This window comes from Thalassophryne amazonica, chromosome 3, assembly GCF_902500255.1.
Source record: "Thalassophryne amazonica chromosome 3, fThaAma1.1, whole genome shotgun sequence".
In the NCBI taxonomy this organism is placed as follows: Eukaryota; Metazoa; Chordata; class Actinopteri; order Batrachoidiformes; family Batrachoididae; genus Thalassophryne; species Thalassophryne amazonica.
This window is the reverse complement of record NC_047105.1, coordinates 77,283,497-77,297,388: the sequence shown is the minus strand read 5'-3', so window position 1 is coordinate 77,297,388 and position 13,892 is coordinate 77,283,497. Positions and strand designations below refer to the sequence as shown.

General features: G+C 48.3%; 1 protein-coding gene across 1 annotated transcript in view; it reads left to right on the top strand.

Moving 5' to 3' along the window:
* The window catches only part of LOC117507111 (bile acid-CoA:amino acid N-acyltransferase-like), a 73,974-nt gene that overhangs the window by 9,249 nt on the left and 50,833 nt on the right, over window positions 1–13,892 (top strand). Inside the window, exon 2 of the mRNA XM_034166881.1 lies at window positions 4,629–4,838. Within this exon, the coding sequence (XP_034022772.1) occupies window positions 4,629–4,838 (210 nt within the window). The remainder of the gene's footprint in view (window positions 1–4,628; window positions 4,839–13,892) is intronic.

Here is a 13,892-nt window from a genome sequence, read left to right as displayed (position 1 = left end):
TTTCACATCCTCATCTTTGTTCCTGGCTTCAGTTTTTTACCACACCAAAGATGGACTTTTGGTTTGATCCCTCACCACTCCGGGTTAGGCTTCAGAATCCCTCACCTTTACTGGGTTATGAATGTCTTTTTGCTGGAACTTTCCCTATTCTTGTTTTTGTGGAATTTGAGCACTGTTTGGACAATAACTCATCTCATGTCTGATTTACCCACATAGTGAGGTTCACCCGCCTTTCCTCTGGTACCAGATGTAACAGAGACAGCCAAAACTGTTTTAAAGCTGCCCAAGCTGCTGCACAAAACAGCAGACTGACGTCTTCCCACATCCAACACTGATACATCGAAAATATGGGGACAGGATTACTGGTACGTGTACCGAACGTCTTATATGGGTACTTTGGCAATACCGTGATCCAGTATAGATCCCTAAGTACTCTAGTTCTATTGGATGAGAAGGTATCAGACAAAAGTATGAACATTTGTCTGTTTGTTCCCAGATTCCTCTCAGGTCCACCAAACTTAATTTGTGGATAACAGACAACTCCTAAAAATGGACTTGCTTTTGCAAAAGTTGAGATCAGTGGGGGTCAAAAGTCCATCCATCCATCCATTTTCTTCCGCTATATCAGGAGTAGGGTCGCGGGAGCAGCAGCTCAAGCAAAGCCGCCCAGACCTCCCGATCCACACACACCTCCCCCAGCTCCTCCGGGGGAACCCCAAGGCGTTCCCAAGCCAGCCGAGAGATGTAGTCCCTCCAGCGTGTCCTGGGTCTTCCCCGGGGCCTCCTCCCAATGGGACGTGCCCGGAACACCTCTCCAGGGAGGCGTCCAGGGGGCATCCGGAAAAGATGCCCGAGCCACCTCAACTGACTCCTTTCGACGTGGAGGAGCAGCGGCTCGACTCCGAGCTCCTCCCGAGTGACCGAGCTCCTCACCCTGTCTCTAAGGGAGCGCTCAGCCACCTTGTGGAGGAAACTCATCTCGGCCGCTTGTACTCGCGATCTCGTTCTTTCGGTCATGAGCCAAATCTCATGACCATAGGTGAGGATGGGAACGTAGATCGATTGGTAAATCAAGATTTTTGCCCCCCTACTCAGCTCTCTCTTCACCACGACGGTCCGATACAGCGACCGCATCACTGCAGATGCTGCACCGATCCGTCTATCGATCTCACACAACAAGACCCCGAGATACTTAAACTCCTCCACTTGATGCAAGGACACTCCACCGACCTGAAGAGGGCAAAGCACCTTTTTCCGGTCGAGAACCATGGCCTCGGATTTGGAGGTGCTGATTTTCATCCCGGACGCCTCACACTCGGCTGCAAACCGGCCCAGTGCACGCTGAAGGTCCTGATTTGACGAAGCCAACAGAACCACATCGTCCGCAAACAGCAGAGACAAGATTCTGTGGTTCCCAAACCAGACCCCCTTTACACCCTGGCTGCGCCTAGAAATTCTGTCCATAAAAATAATGAACAGAACTGGTGACAAAGGGCAGCCCTGGCGGAGGCCAACGTGCACTGGAAACAGGTTTGACTTACTACCGGCAATGCGAACCAAGCTCCTGCTGCGGTCGTACAGGGACCGGATAGCCCTTAGCAAACGACTCCGGACCCCGTACTCCCGGAGCACTCCCCACAGGGTGCCCCGAGGGACATGGTCGAACGCCTTCTCCAGATCCACAAAACACATGTGGATTGATTGGGCGAACTCCCATGAACCCTCGAGCACCTGATGGAGCGTGTAGAGCTGGTCCAGTGTGCCGCGACCAGGATGAAAACCACACTGCTCCTCCTGAATCTGAGGTTCGACCATCGGTCGAATTCTCCTCTCCAGTACTCTGGAATAGACCTTACCGGGGAGGATGAGGAGTGTGATCCCCCTATAGTTGGAACACACCCTCCGGTCCCCCTTCTTAAACAGAGGGACCACCACCCCGGTCTGCCAATCCAGAGGCACTGTCCCCGATCGCCATGCGAGGTACTCAGGATGGATTTCATCCACCCCAGGAGCCTTGCCACCGAGGAGCTTTCTAACCACCTCGGTGACTTCGGCCTGGGTAATGGATGAGTCCACCTCTGAGTCCCCAGTCTCTGCTTCCTCCTCGGAAGACGTGACGATGGGATTGAGGAGATCCTCGAAGTACTCCTTCCACCGCCCGACAACATCCCCAGTCAGGGTCAACAGCTCCCCACCCACACCGTAAACAGTGCTGGTGGAGAGCTGCTTCCGCCTCCTGAGGCGTCGGACGGTTTGCCAGAATCTCTTCGAGGCCGACCGATAGTCCTCCTCCATAGCCTCCCCGAACTCCTCCCAGACCCGAGTTTTTGTCTCTGCGACTGCACGGGCTGCGGCACGCTTGGCCTGCCGGTACCTGTCAGCTGCCTCTGGGGTCCCACCTACCAACAAAGATAAGTAGGACTCCTTCTTCAGCTTGACGGCATCCCTTACTTCCGATGTCCACCACCGGGTTCGGGGATTGCTGCCGTGACAGGCACCAGAGACCTTGCGACCACAGCTACGAGCGGCCGCATCGCCAATGGAGGTGGAGAACATGGTCCACTTGGACTCCATGTCTCCAACCTCCCCCGGGATCTGGGAGAAGCTCTCCCGGAGGTGGGTGTTGAAGACCTCGCTGACAGAGGGTTCCGCCAGTCATTCCCAGCAGACCCTCACGATACGTTTGGGCCTGCCAGGTCTGACAGGCTTCCTCCCCTCCCAGCGGATCCAACTCACCACCAGGCGGTGATCGGTCGACAGCTCTGCCCCTCTCTTCACTCGAGTGTCCGAGACACGTGGCCGAAGGTCAGATGATACGACTACAAAGTCGATCATTGACCTCCGGCTCAGGGTGTCCTGGTGCCACGTGCACTTATGGACACTCTTGTGCTCGAACATGGTGTTCATGATGGACAAACTGACTAGCACAGACGTCCAACAACTGAACACCACTCGGGTTCAGATCGGGGAGGCTGTGCTTCCCGATCACCCCCCTCCAGGTCTCACTGTCACCACCCACATGGGCGTTGAAATCCCCCAGGAGAACAATGGCGTCCCCAGTTGGAGCGCTATCTAGTACCCCTCCCAGGGACTCCAGGAAGGTCGTGTACTCTGCACTGCTGCTCGGCCCGTAGGCCGAGACAACGGTGAGAGACCTGTCCCCGACCCGAAGGCGTAGGGACGCGACCCTCTCATTCACCGGAGTGAACTCCAACACATGGCGACTGAGCTGGGGAGCAATAAGCAATGCGACCCCAGCTCTCCGCCTCTCCCCGTGAGCAACGCCAGAAAAATGAAGCGTCCAGCCCCTCTCCAGGAGTTGGGTACCAGAGCCCAAGCTATGCGTGGAGGTGAGCCCGACTATCTCTAGTCGGTATCTCTCAACCTCCCGCACAAGCTCAGGCTCCTTTCCCCCTAGCGAGGTGACATTCCACGTCCCAACAGCCAGGGGCTGTGAGCATGGACCAGGCCGCCGGGCTACCCGCCCTCGACCGCCACCCAATCCTCTCTGCACCCGACCCCCCTGGCCCCCTCTGCAGGTGGTGAACCCACAGGAGGGTGGGCCCACGTCGCTCTTTCGGGCTGAGCCCGGCCGGGCCCCATGGGCTAAGGCCTGACCACCAGGTGCTCGCGCGCGAGCCCCAACCCCAGGCCTGGCTCCAGGGTGGGACCCCGGCTCCGCCATACTGGGCGACGTCTCGGTCCTTGATTTTTTTACTGGTCATGGAGGTTCTGAACTGCCCTTAGTCTGACCCGTCACCTAGGACCTGTTTGCCTTGGGAGACCCTACAGGGAGCACAAAGCCCCAACAACATAGCTCCTAGGATCATTCTGGTACGCAAACTCCCCCACCACGATAAGGTGGCAGCTAGAGGGGAAGGGGTCAAAAGTCAAAATTTTGATTTGTAACTCTGATGTCTAGCAGATGTAGCACATATATGTAGTTGGACTTTGGAATTGCCCAGGTCAGATCAAATTTACCAAAGGTCAAGGTCACTGGGGTCAGAGGTCAAAAATCCCTCTTTTTCCACTCCATTTTGCACAAAATTCGGTACATATATGCAGTTGAATTCTGGATTTGCACAGACAAGATCAGTTTACTTAGTCCTTGAAAATGTGTTTTTTTCTAAAAATTATGATATTCATTCATTTTCTAAACCCATTTCTTTCAATTAGGGGTCACCGTCAGGGTAAGCCTATCCCAGTGGTCACCGGGAGTGAGGCAAGGTACTTTGACAGGGCTCCAGTCTGTCACAGGGCCACATATAGACAGACAAACACAGTCACACCCGCACGCACACCTCCAGCCAATTTAACATCTCCAGTTCACCTTACCTGGTGGTTGTGGGAGGAAGCCGAAGCACCCAGAGGGAACCCACACAAACACGGAGAAAAAATGATTTGATTACAAATTATTTACTGATTGATACAAGTCTCCCTGTTGGTTGTGGCGATGCCCTGAAAAATGTTTTTCAGGAAATATTTATAATGACACTGACCTTTGACCAATCTACCCCAAACATTAATCTTCTGGCATTCACCCAAAAAACTTGCCTTCAAAATGACAACAAAATAATATATACACACACAGATATTTCTAACAAAGTATTTTATTTTTCTCTGTGTAGGTGCAGTTCGAAGAAGCAGCAGATACAGACCAGCCCCCCTGTTGACAGCCAGTCCAGTTCGTGCCCTCATAGACGATCCGATCTGTATTGGAGGGAAATTCTTGCCCCCACACTGGCCGGTGACAGTGCGTGCACTAATGCACAGTGATGGTGGTGACCTATGGGAGTCATTCGCCCACTATAATACAGATACAGAAGGCACCATCAACTGTGAGTTTTGCTGTGTGTAGTGTCATGATACTGTAATATTTGTATGATCCATCCATCTATCCTTTACCTAAACTCGCTTATTCCAGTTAAGAGTCCTGGAGCCAGTCTATCACAGATACATTTAATAAAATTGTAAATTATAATGTGACTCAAAGGAACAACTACAAGTAGATTACACAAATCAAATTGATTTTACAGCTGCAACAACACATGAATCATCATAACAATGACGGGAGTTTTCCGGGAATTACCGGAAATCCGGGTTTTTACTTCCGTGGTGAACGTTTCCAGGTTATTTTTGTTTTCCTGCAGTGCATCAGATTTAGTCTGTGGTCTGATTTCATCATCTTCATATTTGTGAAATCATTTGGAACTGTCTCTGATGAGACACCACAGTGCATATTGAGTCTCACGTTTTCATGTCCTGATCTAAGACTGAAGGTCGCTGCTCATCCACACAGCAGCAAATGAGTGACACCGTTACAGATTTTATAGTTGAACTCTGTGTCGTGTTGAAGCTACAAAACAAATAGATGGAAACATTCTGCTGCAGGGAGACAATTTTAAGTGGGGTGCAGGGCCAGTGTCCATCCATCATCAGTTTCACTTTTGTAAAAGTAGTCTTCATGCAAGACTGCATTCCAGAAGCAGACTGCAGTGACTCAGAGAGGTCACCCTCAGCCAGGTGGTCTACGAGCGGCTCTGTTGGCTTCAGCCAGGGCATCTTGTGGTCAGTCTGGCACCCTGTGGTGCGCAGCCATCAGCGTCACACGGACTCTTCAGTGCCTCAGACAGAGAGAAAAAATCAGAATCACTCACTCCCACTCATCTTCAACCGCTTACTTCAGTTGGAGGTCGCGGGGGGCTAGAGCCTATCCCAGCAGTCATAGAGCATGAGGCGGCGTACACCCTGGCCAGGATGCCAGTCTGTTGCTTGGCTACAATTAGATAAAAAAAACATTCACACCTGCACGCACCCCTAAAGACAATTTAAAGTATCCAATCCACCTAATCTGCATTCCAGGGAGGAAGCCGGAGCACCCGGAGAAAATCCACGCAAACACGGGGAGAACACGCAGACTCCACACAGAAAGGCCACAGGTGGGAATTGAACCCATGACCTTCTTGCTGTGAGGCAACAGTGCTAACCACTAATCCACCGTGATGCCAAGAGCAGTATGAGTTGACTGGAAATAACTGCACCTAAGGTATGAGTTCACCGACAGTAAATCGACAGGGAAGCAGAGAGAATACTAAGGCACTGGCACCTAGCCCTGAGCTTCACTAACAGTCCCAGAGTTTATATAAAGTGAGGCTGTGACTTGTTCCGTTGCTTATAAGATTAATTAAAATGATAGAAAGCAAAGTTCCATACTATGCCATTATGCTAGCCATACGATGACAACAGATGTGTGTTTAGTCTGGGCTTGAATGTCTCTATGGAATCTGACTGTTTTATCTCCACAGGGAGATCATTCCACAAAGTAGACGAATGATAAGAGAAGGCTCTTGGTCTGCAGACTTTTTATTCACCCTGGGGACACAGAGTAGTAGGATAGCAGGGAAGTGCTAGTTCATGAATACATCACAGATAAATAAAATGCTAAATAAATAAAATGCTGTAGTGAAGATACCCTCATTCAGAATTAATCCAATAAAGTGCATTCAAGCTAGAGTTGGTAGTCCTGGAGAGCGAGTTAGGCTGAGTTACACTGTGTGAGTTTTGCCCCTTTTTCAGCCGATTTTTCACTTGTGCGAGAATTTTTTGGATCGCGCCGAGTTTCAGCTTAATCGTGCATCCTGCATCGTGCAGTCTACATGGAGTAACGAGCTGCGTTTAACATCTCACGACCTCCTCCCGATCGGGAATCATATGGTCGGATGAAAATCAAACCTGTTTGATATTTTGGTCAGCCGTCGTGACTCGTGAAGGTTCCGCGCTGTTGAAGCAGCACTACAAGCATCTACGCACTGATTACCTCGCGCACTGTCCATGAGCAAACACTGGAGAGAGCAAACGGTGATCTCATGTAAAGTCTTGTGTTTTTTTTTATTGCGTCCCCTCGCAGTAACCTAATATCATATTAAAGTTCATGCCTGTCAGCGCGCACAGTGAGTGGAATCAGGTGGGGGGAGACTGAATGTGTATGTGCGAGCGTGCGCACACACACACACACACAGCAGACAACAACAGGATTTATGACAGATGAGCACAGCTGTAAGACTCCATATGAAATATAGTTTATTTATACAACAGTGTAAGTAGCAACACCTGTTATGAATGTTTATGTTTTCTTTTTTTACTGTCCTCTCATGAATCATGTTGCTGTCTGCTGTGCGTGCGCGCACGCATATGCGTTCAGTCTCCCCCCACCTGATTTCACTCACTGTGCGCGCTGATAGGCATGAGAATGTACATAATTTTTTTTTTTTTTTTAAAGAAAAAAAAAAGCTTCTGTTAGGTTTTGCTTCTGGAAACATGAGCCCGACGTGTGGTTTTTGAACGTACAATGTGAGCAGTCCGATTGCATCAGAGCATCGGGCCGTACAGTGTGAGAACATGAATTGTGCGCGCTGAACTTTTAAACCCTGCGGTTTTGTCGCACAGTTTGAGCTGGAGCCAAGTACAACGATTGAAAATATCGTATAATGTATGCCCAGCTTAAGAGCGCTAGGAAAATTTGAAAGTAGCACCTCCTCTAGGTTCCTCCCCCTACTCCGTCAGTGCGCTGTTCAAAGCCACACCCCCACAAGCTTGAACGCGCATCTGACTGTGGGACTCAGCGGGGCAGAGGAGAGCCGACTTAAGGCCGCCTGAATGCCTTTGCACGCATGCAATAGCATGTATGTCGTCGTGATGATCCCACCCGCTGTTATCCCAGCTGGACGCCGTTCTTTGTTCTACAGGCTGCCATGCACTCTGTGCTGGACGCTGTTTATCTAAAATAATTATTTTGTGTCGGATTAATCATTTTCTCTGCAAATTGGCTGTTGAAAACGGCTGGAATCATTTCCTGAATCACAGAGGACCGCTCCAGCTTCAGCTGTTCGCGCACTCACATGGCTAACAAGCTGCAGAAAGCATTTTGAGCCATGTAAAAAGGTAATTATTTGTCATGTTTACCTTGTCATGGCTTGGTAAAACAGTTGTGTGTTCTTTTGTTCTTGTGTGCAACTGTTAAAGTATGTTTATAACCAGTGATGCCGGTAACGCGTTACTTAGTAAAGCGTTACTCTAATCTGACCACTTTTTTTAGTAACGAGTAATCTAACGCGCTAATCTTTCCAAATCAGTAATCAGATTAAAGTTACTTCTCCATGTCACTGTGCGTTACTATTATTTTTCATTGTGGGTCAACAGCAGCATTAAACTTGGTCTGTGGGCAGGAGGTCGGGGTTCGACTGAACTGCCCACTTTAAGCGAGCTGTGAGCTTTTCATCCGCGTTTTTTTGCAGCTGCTCGACTCGTCGTCACCTCTTAAAGCGCGGTGATCAGCACACCTGCACTGAACTTTACAAAGACATTTTTATACTGTTTTTCCTCCTTTATTTAGAATTCTGAGCTGAGCCACTGTATCTGGTCGTTAAAAACAGCTGATCCTCCGCGACGCGTCAACAACTAACACTATTTTCCACTCAAATGCACCTAAACTCTCTTTCTGAGGACCACATGATGTGAAAACGCAATAAAACTTTCTTACCTGTAAATCTGGTCCTGTTTTCTGCATAAATAAATGTTATCCATTCTTTGTGCTCAAACACCAAAGCAGGGGCGAATCCAGATGGAATGGGGGCGTGGGGCAAGGATGTGCCCCCCCACAACACCCCTAGATTAAAGGTCCAGTTGTGAAGCCGTTTTTTACTACAACTACTAATATTGCTAAACAATGTAGGTTCGAAATTGCAAGTTTTACTGTTACAGTGCTGTCAACAGTTAAATATGAGGTCAAGAAAGAGGTCTTTATTTTACTTTTTATAAAACAAGTATTTATTTTCATTGAAGTCAAGAAAGGGTGACTATAAAGTGAGTTTTGGCAAAACAGGTATCTGTCATGTTGAGGTGGCAGAGGGTTGTTTTCGGCAGCTGGGAAAAGTAACTAAAAAAGTAACTAGTAATCTAACTTAGTTACTTTTACAATTGAGTAATCAGTAAAGTAACTAAGTTACTTTTTCAAGGAGTAATCAGTAATCAGTAATTGGATTACTTTTTCAAAGTAACTGTGGCAACACTGTTTATAACAGATATAACGTCTTGTTATAATGTTCAGACGAGCTGCGCTCTGATGCGATCTGCTGACATCACCACTCGCTCTGTTCACTTCTTCATCGTTTTGGCGATTAGATTGCGCCACGTAGCATACTTAGACATAGACAGTTGACTGATGACATGAGTTTTTTATTGACAGCAGCTCCACTTTACGCCCCATTCGCAGCCCTATAAGGAGAAACGATCAACAGTTATTGTCGCGCTGATCAGCTGTTTGTCATTTGTGCTGATCAGGGCGGAACTGTCGGCCGGTTAGCGCGCGTACCCGGGCCCTTTATAGGGGCGGACTTTATTCATACCGGATGTTACTGTAGCGACAAGTAGTGGTTGTGGGGCGAGTTTTAAGTTATGCCCGTTCCGATTGACTTTAAACAACTGTGCGTGTACCCGCAAATAATCTGTGAAAGGCAGCCGGTAAGATTTTTGTGTATTAATATGATCACACTGTTGGGCGTCTTTACTTCTGCCCCACGTCGCTACTCGCGCTTGTGAAGGCGCTGTAGGCAACATGGGGCGTTGTTCGTGTGTAGTTTGGATGGGATGATTCGTAGATACTTGTTGTTTGTACGAAAGGGGATTTTTTGTGTATGTGGTGTGGGCGTGAATATTCACTTAAATTCACGTGCATTGAAGCTGCAAGCCGCTTGGCTGCGGGCTTATGTTTTTAAATTGTGATTTTTGATTGTTACTTTATAGTTTGATAATATAAGCTGCTGATTATTTATTGTGTAATGAGTAATTTGTTCAATCGTGTGGCTGCATCAATCAGTAATGATAATGAGGACTAATTTGGTGTTGGCGGCTTTTATATGTATTTTAGGAAATGAAATTGATTAAATAAGGTACGTGTCGCTAAATTAATTTAAGTTAGTTATTTGGAAATGGTTTATGGTATATTATATTTACAGTTGTGTATGTATGTGTGTTTTAAGGTTTTTTACCTGGTGGCATCAAAGCAAAACCCAATAAACAAGAAGTTGGAAATGTTACAGCGTCATCTGAGTAAAACATCTGCTGCATGATTAAGGAATTGCGGGTGAAATCCCTTCGAGCGTGGGGCGCAGTAAAATGAGGAATAACGCTCGACAGTAAAAAACCGGCTGCCAGTCATCAGCAAAATAAAAACAAAGTCTAAGCTCCAGCCCAAAGTTTAAGCTCCAGCTAAAATAATGTCGGAATCAAAAGGTTTGCAACAGCTAAAGACCAACAGGACCACCGCTAAGAGGCAATTTTCTAGACTAGCTAACTCAATTGCAAGATCATGTAAGAGCATGTCCGTGGATGAGCTGCAGGATGCTTTTACCAAGATTGCAGTAGAAGCAGACAAAGTGATTGACGCAAATGACGATCTAGAGGCGGCTCTGTCAGAAACTTGGGATAAAGAGGGTGGATCCGCTTTGAAGCGGGAACAGTGTGAAGACATTAAGAGTACTGCAAGTGTGTGCGAACAGCAAATGGAGGAGGAGCAAAGTAGGATTCGACATATGATTTGGAGCAATTTTGGGCACTCTGAGTTATGCACTGCACTAGAGTTGGCTGAAGCTGAGTATGAGAGATCCTCGGCCCATGCTGCAGACATGAGGATGGAAGCATATGAGTATATGCTAAGTCAACTGGAGACTCGTGTCAAAGCGGCAAAGGAGGTGCATCATAAGTGGAGCCGGTGGGCCCCTTCTGCGGTGAGGGAGGATCTTCAGCAGAGAATTAAGGAAGTCGAGATTTGTGCAGCTAAGCTGTCTTCAGAAAAGGTTTTCCTGATTCAGGCAAGGGTGGAAAACGAAGTGCAAAGAGTCTTTGACCCCTGTTCACAGGCACCTGCAATTAAGCTGAGACCTGCTGCCCTTCCTCGATTTGATGGCAACAAGAGGAGCTTTTATAATTGGTGCAAAGACTGGGAAGCACTCCAGAGGCAAGGGGAACTTACTGGTTCGAAAGAGGTCAAGAAGTTCCAGTTGCTTGACAGTTTGGAGGAAAAGGTGGCAAGAGACCTGCGGCTATCTACGTGTGCTACTGCAGAAGATATATTTCGACTTTTAGAGAATCGTTTTGGAAACAAAACAGCTATAGCACTGGAAATAGTGGAGGAGCTGCAGGCTCTGCCCCCGGTGAAGGGTCACCAGCCTCGGAGAATTGTGGATCTCATAAGGGTGATTGAGAAAGCCTTGAGTGACCTAAGTGAGCTGGGTGACATAGGGGCTTTAAGGAATCCACTAATGACAAAGTCGCTGGAAAGTAAGTTGCCGGACTTGTTAAAAAAGGAGTGGCTTTTGTTTGTTGCGGAGAAGAGGTGTGAAGAGCCGCAAAGGGACCGCTTTGAGATGCTACTCGCATTTCTAAAAGGTCAAGAGCAAATTTATGAGGAATTGGAACAGTTGAAAGATGAGGAATTCCTAAGAAGGGAACAAAGAGTTCAACCAAAGCTCGCCAGGACAAAGGCAACAAGGACAGGAAACCCCCACGGAGGCTGCATTGTCTGTGGGGAGAATGGTCACAAGCGACGCTTGTATTGGTGCAAAAGGTTTAAATCTCTCAGCCTTGCTCAAAAGAAGGAAGCAGTTCAGAAGCTTGGGGCATGTATTAACTGTCTTGAGGTCCACGAGGAGGGGGAATGTAAATCGTCATTCTATTGTAAAGACGAAAGCTGTAAGGGCAGGGGAGTGAAGGAGCATCATTACCTTCTATGTCCTAATGCTTTAAGTTCTCAGAAAGGCATGCCGAAGGCCAGGCCAAAGCTGAATTCAGCAGATCATAGTGGGAGAAGGTGCACTGAAGAGCAAGAGGAGTTCTTAACGCAGCTTCCCCCAGAATTGGCCAAGCAATGTCGCAACGTCTTCTGTAACACCACTGCAAGGACACTCAATTCCGTGCTTGGTGATCAGTTAATATATCACGACAGTCCTGAAGAGTTCCCGGTTATTATGATGATTTTGGAGGTCACTGCCAATGCCGGGCAGAAAATTGGGACCTTGATAGACCTCGCATCAGACACCAATTATATTACTCATAAAGCTGCAAGTGAACTGAAGCAGAGGAGTGAAGATGTCATTCTTGTAGTGCACAGAGTTGGTGGCATGCAGACTATAGTGGAAACAAAGAGATATCTGCTGAAAATTAGAGTCAATACTTCAAAGGGCACTTTGAGATCTCACCAACTTGTTTGCTATGGTCTTGACAGCATTGCAGAGATTCACCATCATGTCTCCGCCAAAAGGTTGCAAAACATCTTTTCAGATGTCCCCCTGAGGGAACTTGTTCGTCCTACACAAATTCAGTTACTCATTAGCCATAAGGAGGGCTGACTTGTTCCACAAAAGGTGCGTTCAGTAGGAGACCTCGTTCTGTGGGATGGCCCTTTGGGTAAAACTGTTGCAGGCTCTCACCCCGACCTCATGGAGGAAGTCGACATCACAGCCCATGCCTCGCGAACTCACTTTGCCCGCTCCATGCGGAGTGCTGCGGAAAAGTATACAGAGTTCATCCACAAGTGTGAAAAGAGGCTATCTCAGGGCACCCTCGCTACTACCTTAAGCACCAGTCGAGATTTTATAAGCTGGTGGAAGTGGGATAGCATTGGTGCTGCCTGCGAGCCCCGATGTGGCGGGTGTCATTGTGGCAAGTGTCAGCCCGGTGGAAAGGAGATGACCCTGTTGGAGGAGCGAGAGCTTGAGCAGGTGAGGAGTGGCCTGACCTATGTAGCTGGGGACCACCACAGTGACAAGCCTCATTGGCATGCAAGGTACCCTTGGACGGAGGACCCTCTAACGTTACCGAACAACAAAAGGGCTGTGGAGGCTATGTTCTTGAGGACAGAGCGGCAATTGGGCAAGGAGCCTGAGTGGAAGGTGGCCTACAAGGCGCAAGTCCATGATATGTTTGAGCGGAAAGCTGCCATCAAGCTCTCAGAGGAGACGGTAAAAAGTTGGGCTGGGCCCGTATGGTACGTAAACCACCTTATTGCTCCAAACCCCCATTCAGTCACCACCCCTGTTCGTCTTGTTTGGAACAGCAGTCAGAAATTTAGGGGCCAGAGCCTTAATGACCTCCTTATTAAAGGCCCCGACGTGCTGAATAACATTCGTGCTGTCCTACTTCGGTTTCGGCAAGGCGCGTATGCTGCATTGGGTGATATTAGAAAGATGTATAACTCGGTTTGGCTGGAGGACAGAGAGGTGCACCTCCATCGGTTTCTCTGGAGAGATTCTGAGGCTGAGGACATTGAGGAATACGCCATTACAAGAGTCAACATTGGCGATAAACCTACTGGTTGTATCGCACAGGTAGCAATGCGAGAGACTGCAAGCCTGCCGGAGTTTGTCCACCTCAAGGAAGAGCGCTGCATATTGGAGGAAGATTCTTATGTTGATGATATACTTACCTCCCATAACAACTTAGAACGACTCAAGCAGTTGACAGCTAATGTTGGGCAAATCCTTGAAGCGGGTGGGTTTCAGCTCAAACCTTGGGTGTACTCCGTTCAGAGTGGGAGGGAAGACCTGGAGAAGCGAAAGCGAGTTACCCCCGCTGTCTTTGTCCTTCCAAATCAGCTTACTGAGGAAGATAACAAGGCGTTGGGAATGGGTTATACCCCAGGTGTGGATGAGTTCCACTTAATGGTTGCTGTAAACTTCTCAAGGAAGCGGAGAAAGATGAGGTTGGGTGCTGACCTGTCAAAGGAGGAAGTGAAGCTGCAGGCTCCGAATCCACTCACTCGAAGGGAGCTCCTTAGTCAAGTGTCTGGGTTATATGATCCTCTTGGATTTGTGACTCCTGTTAAGCAGAGGGGAGCT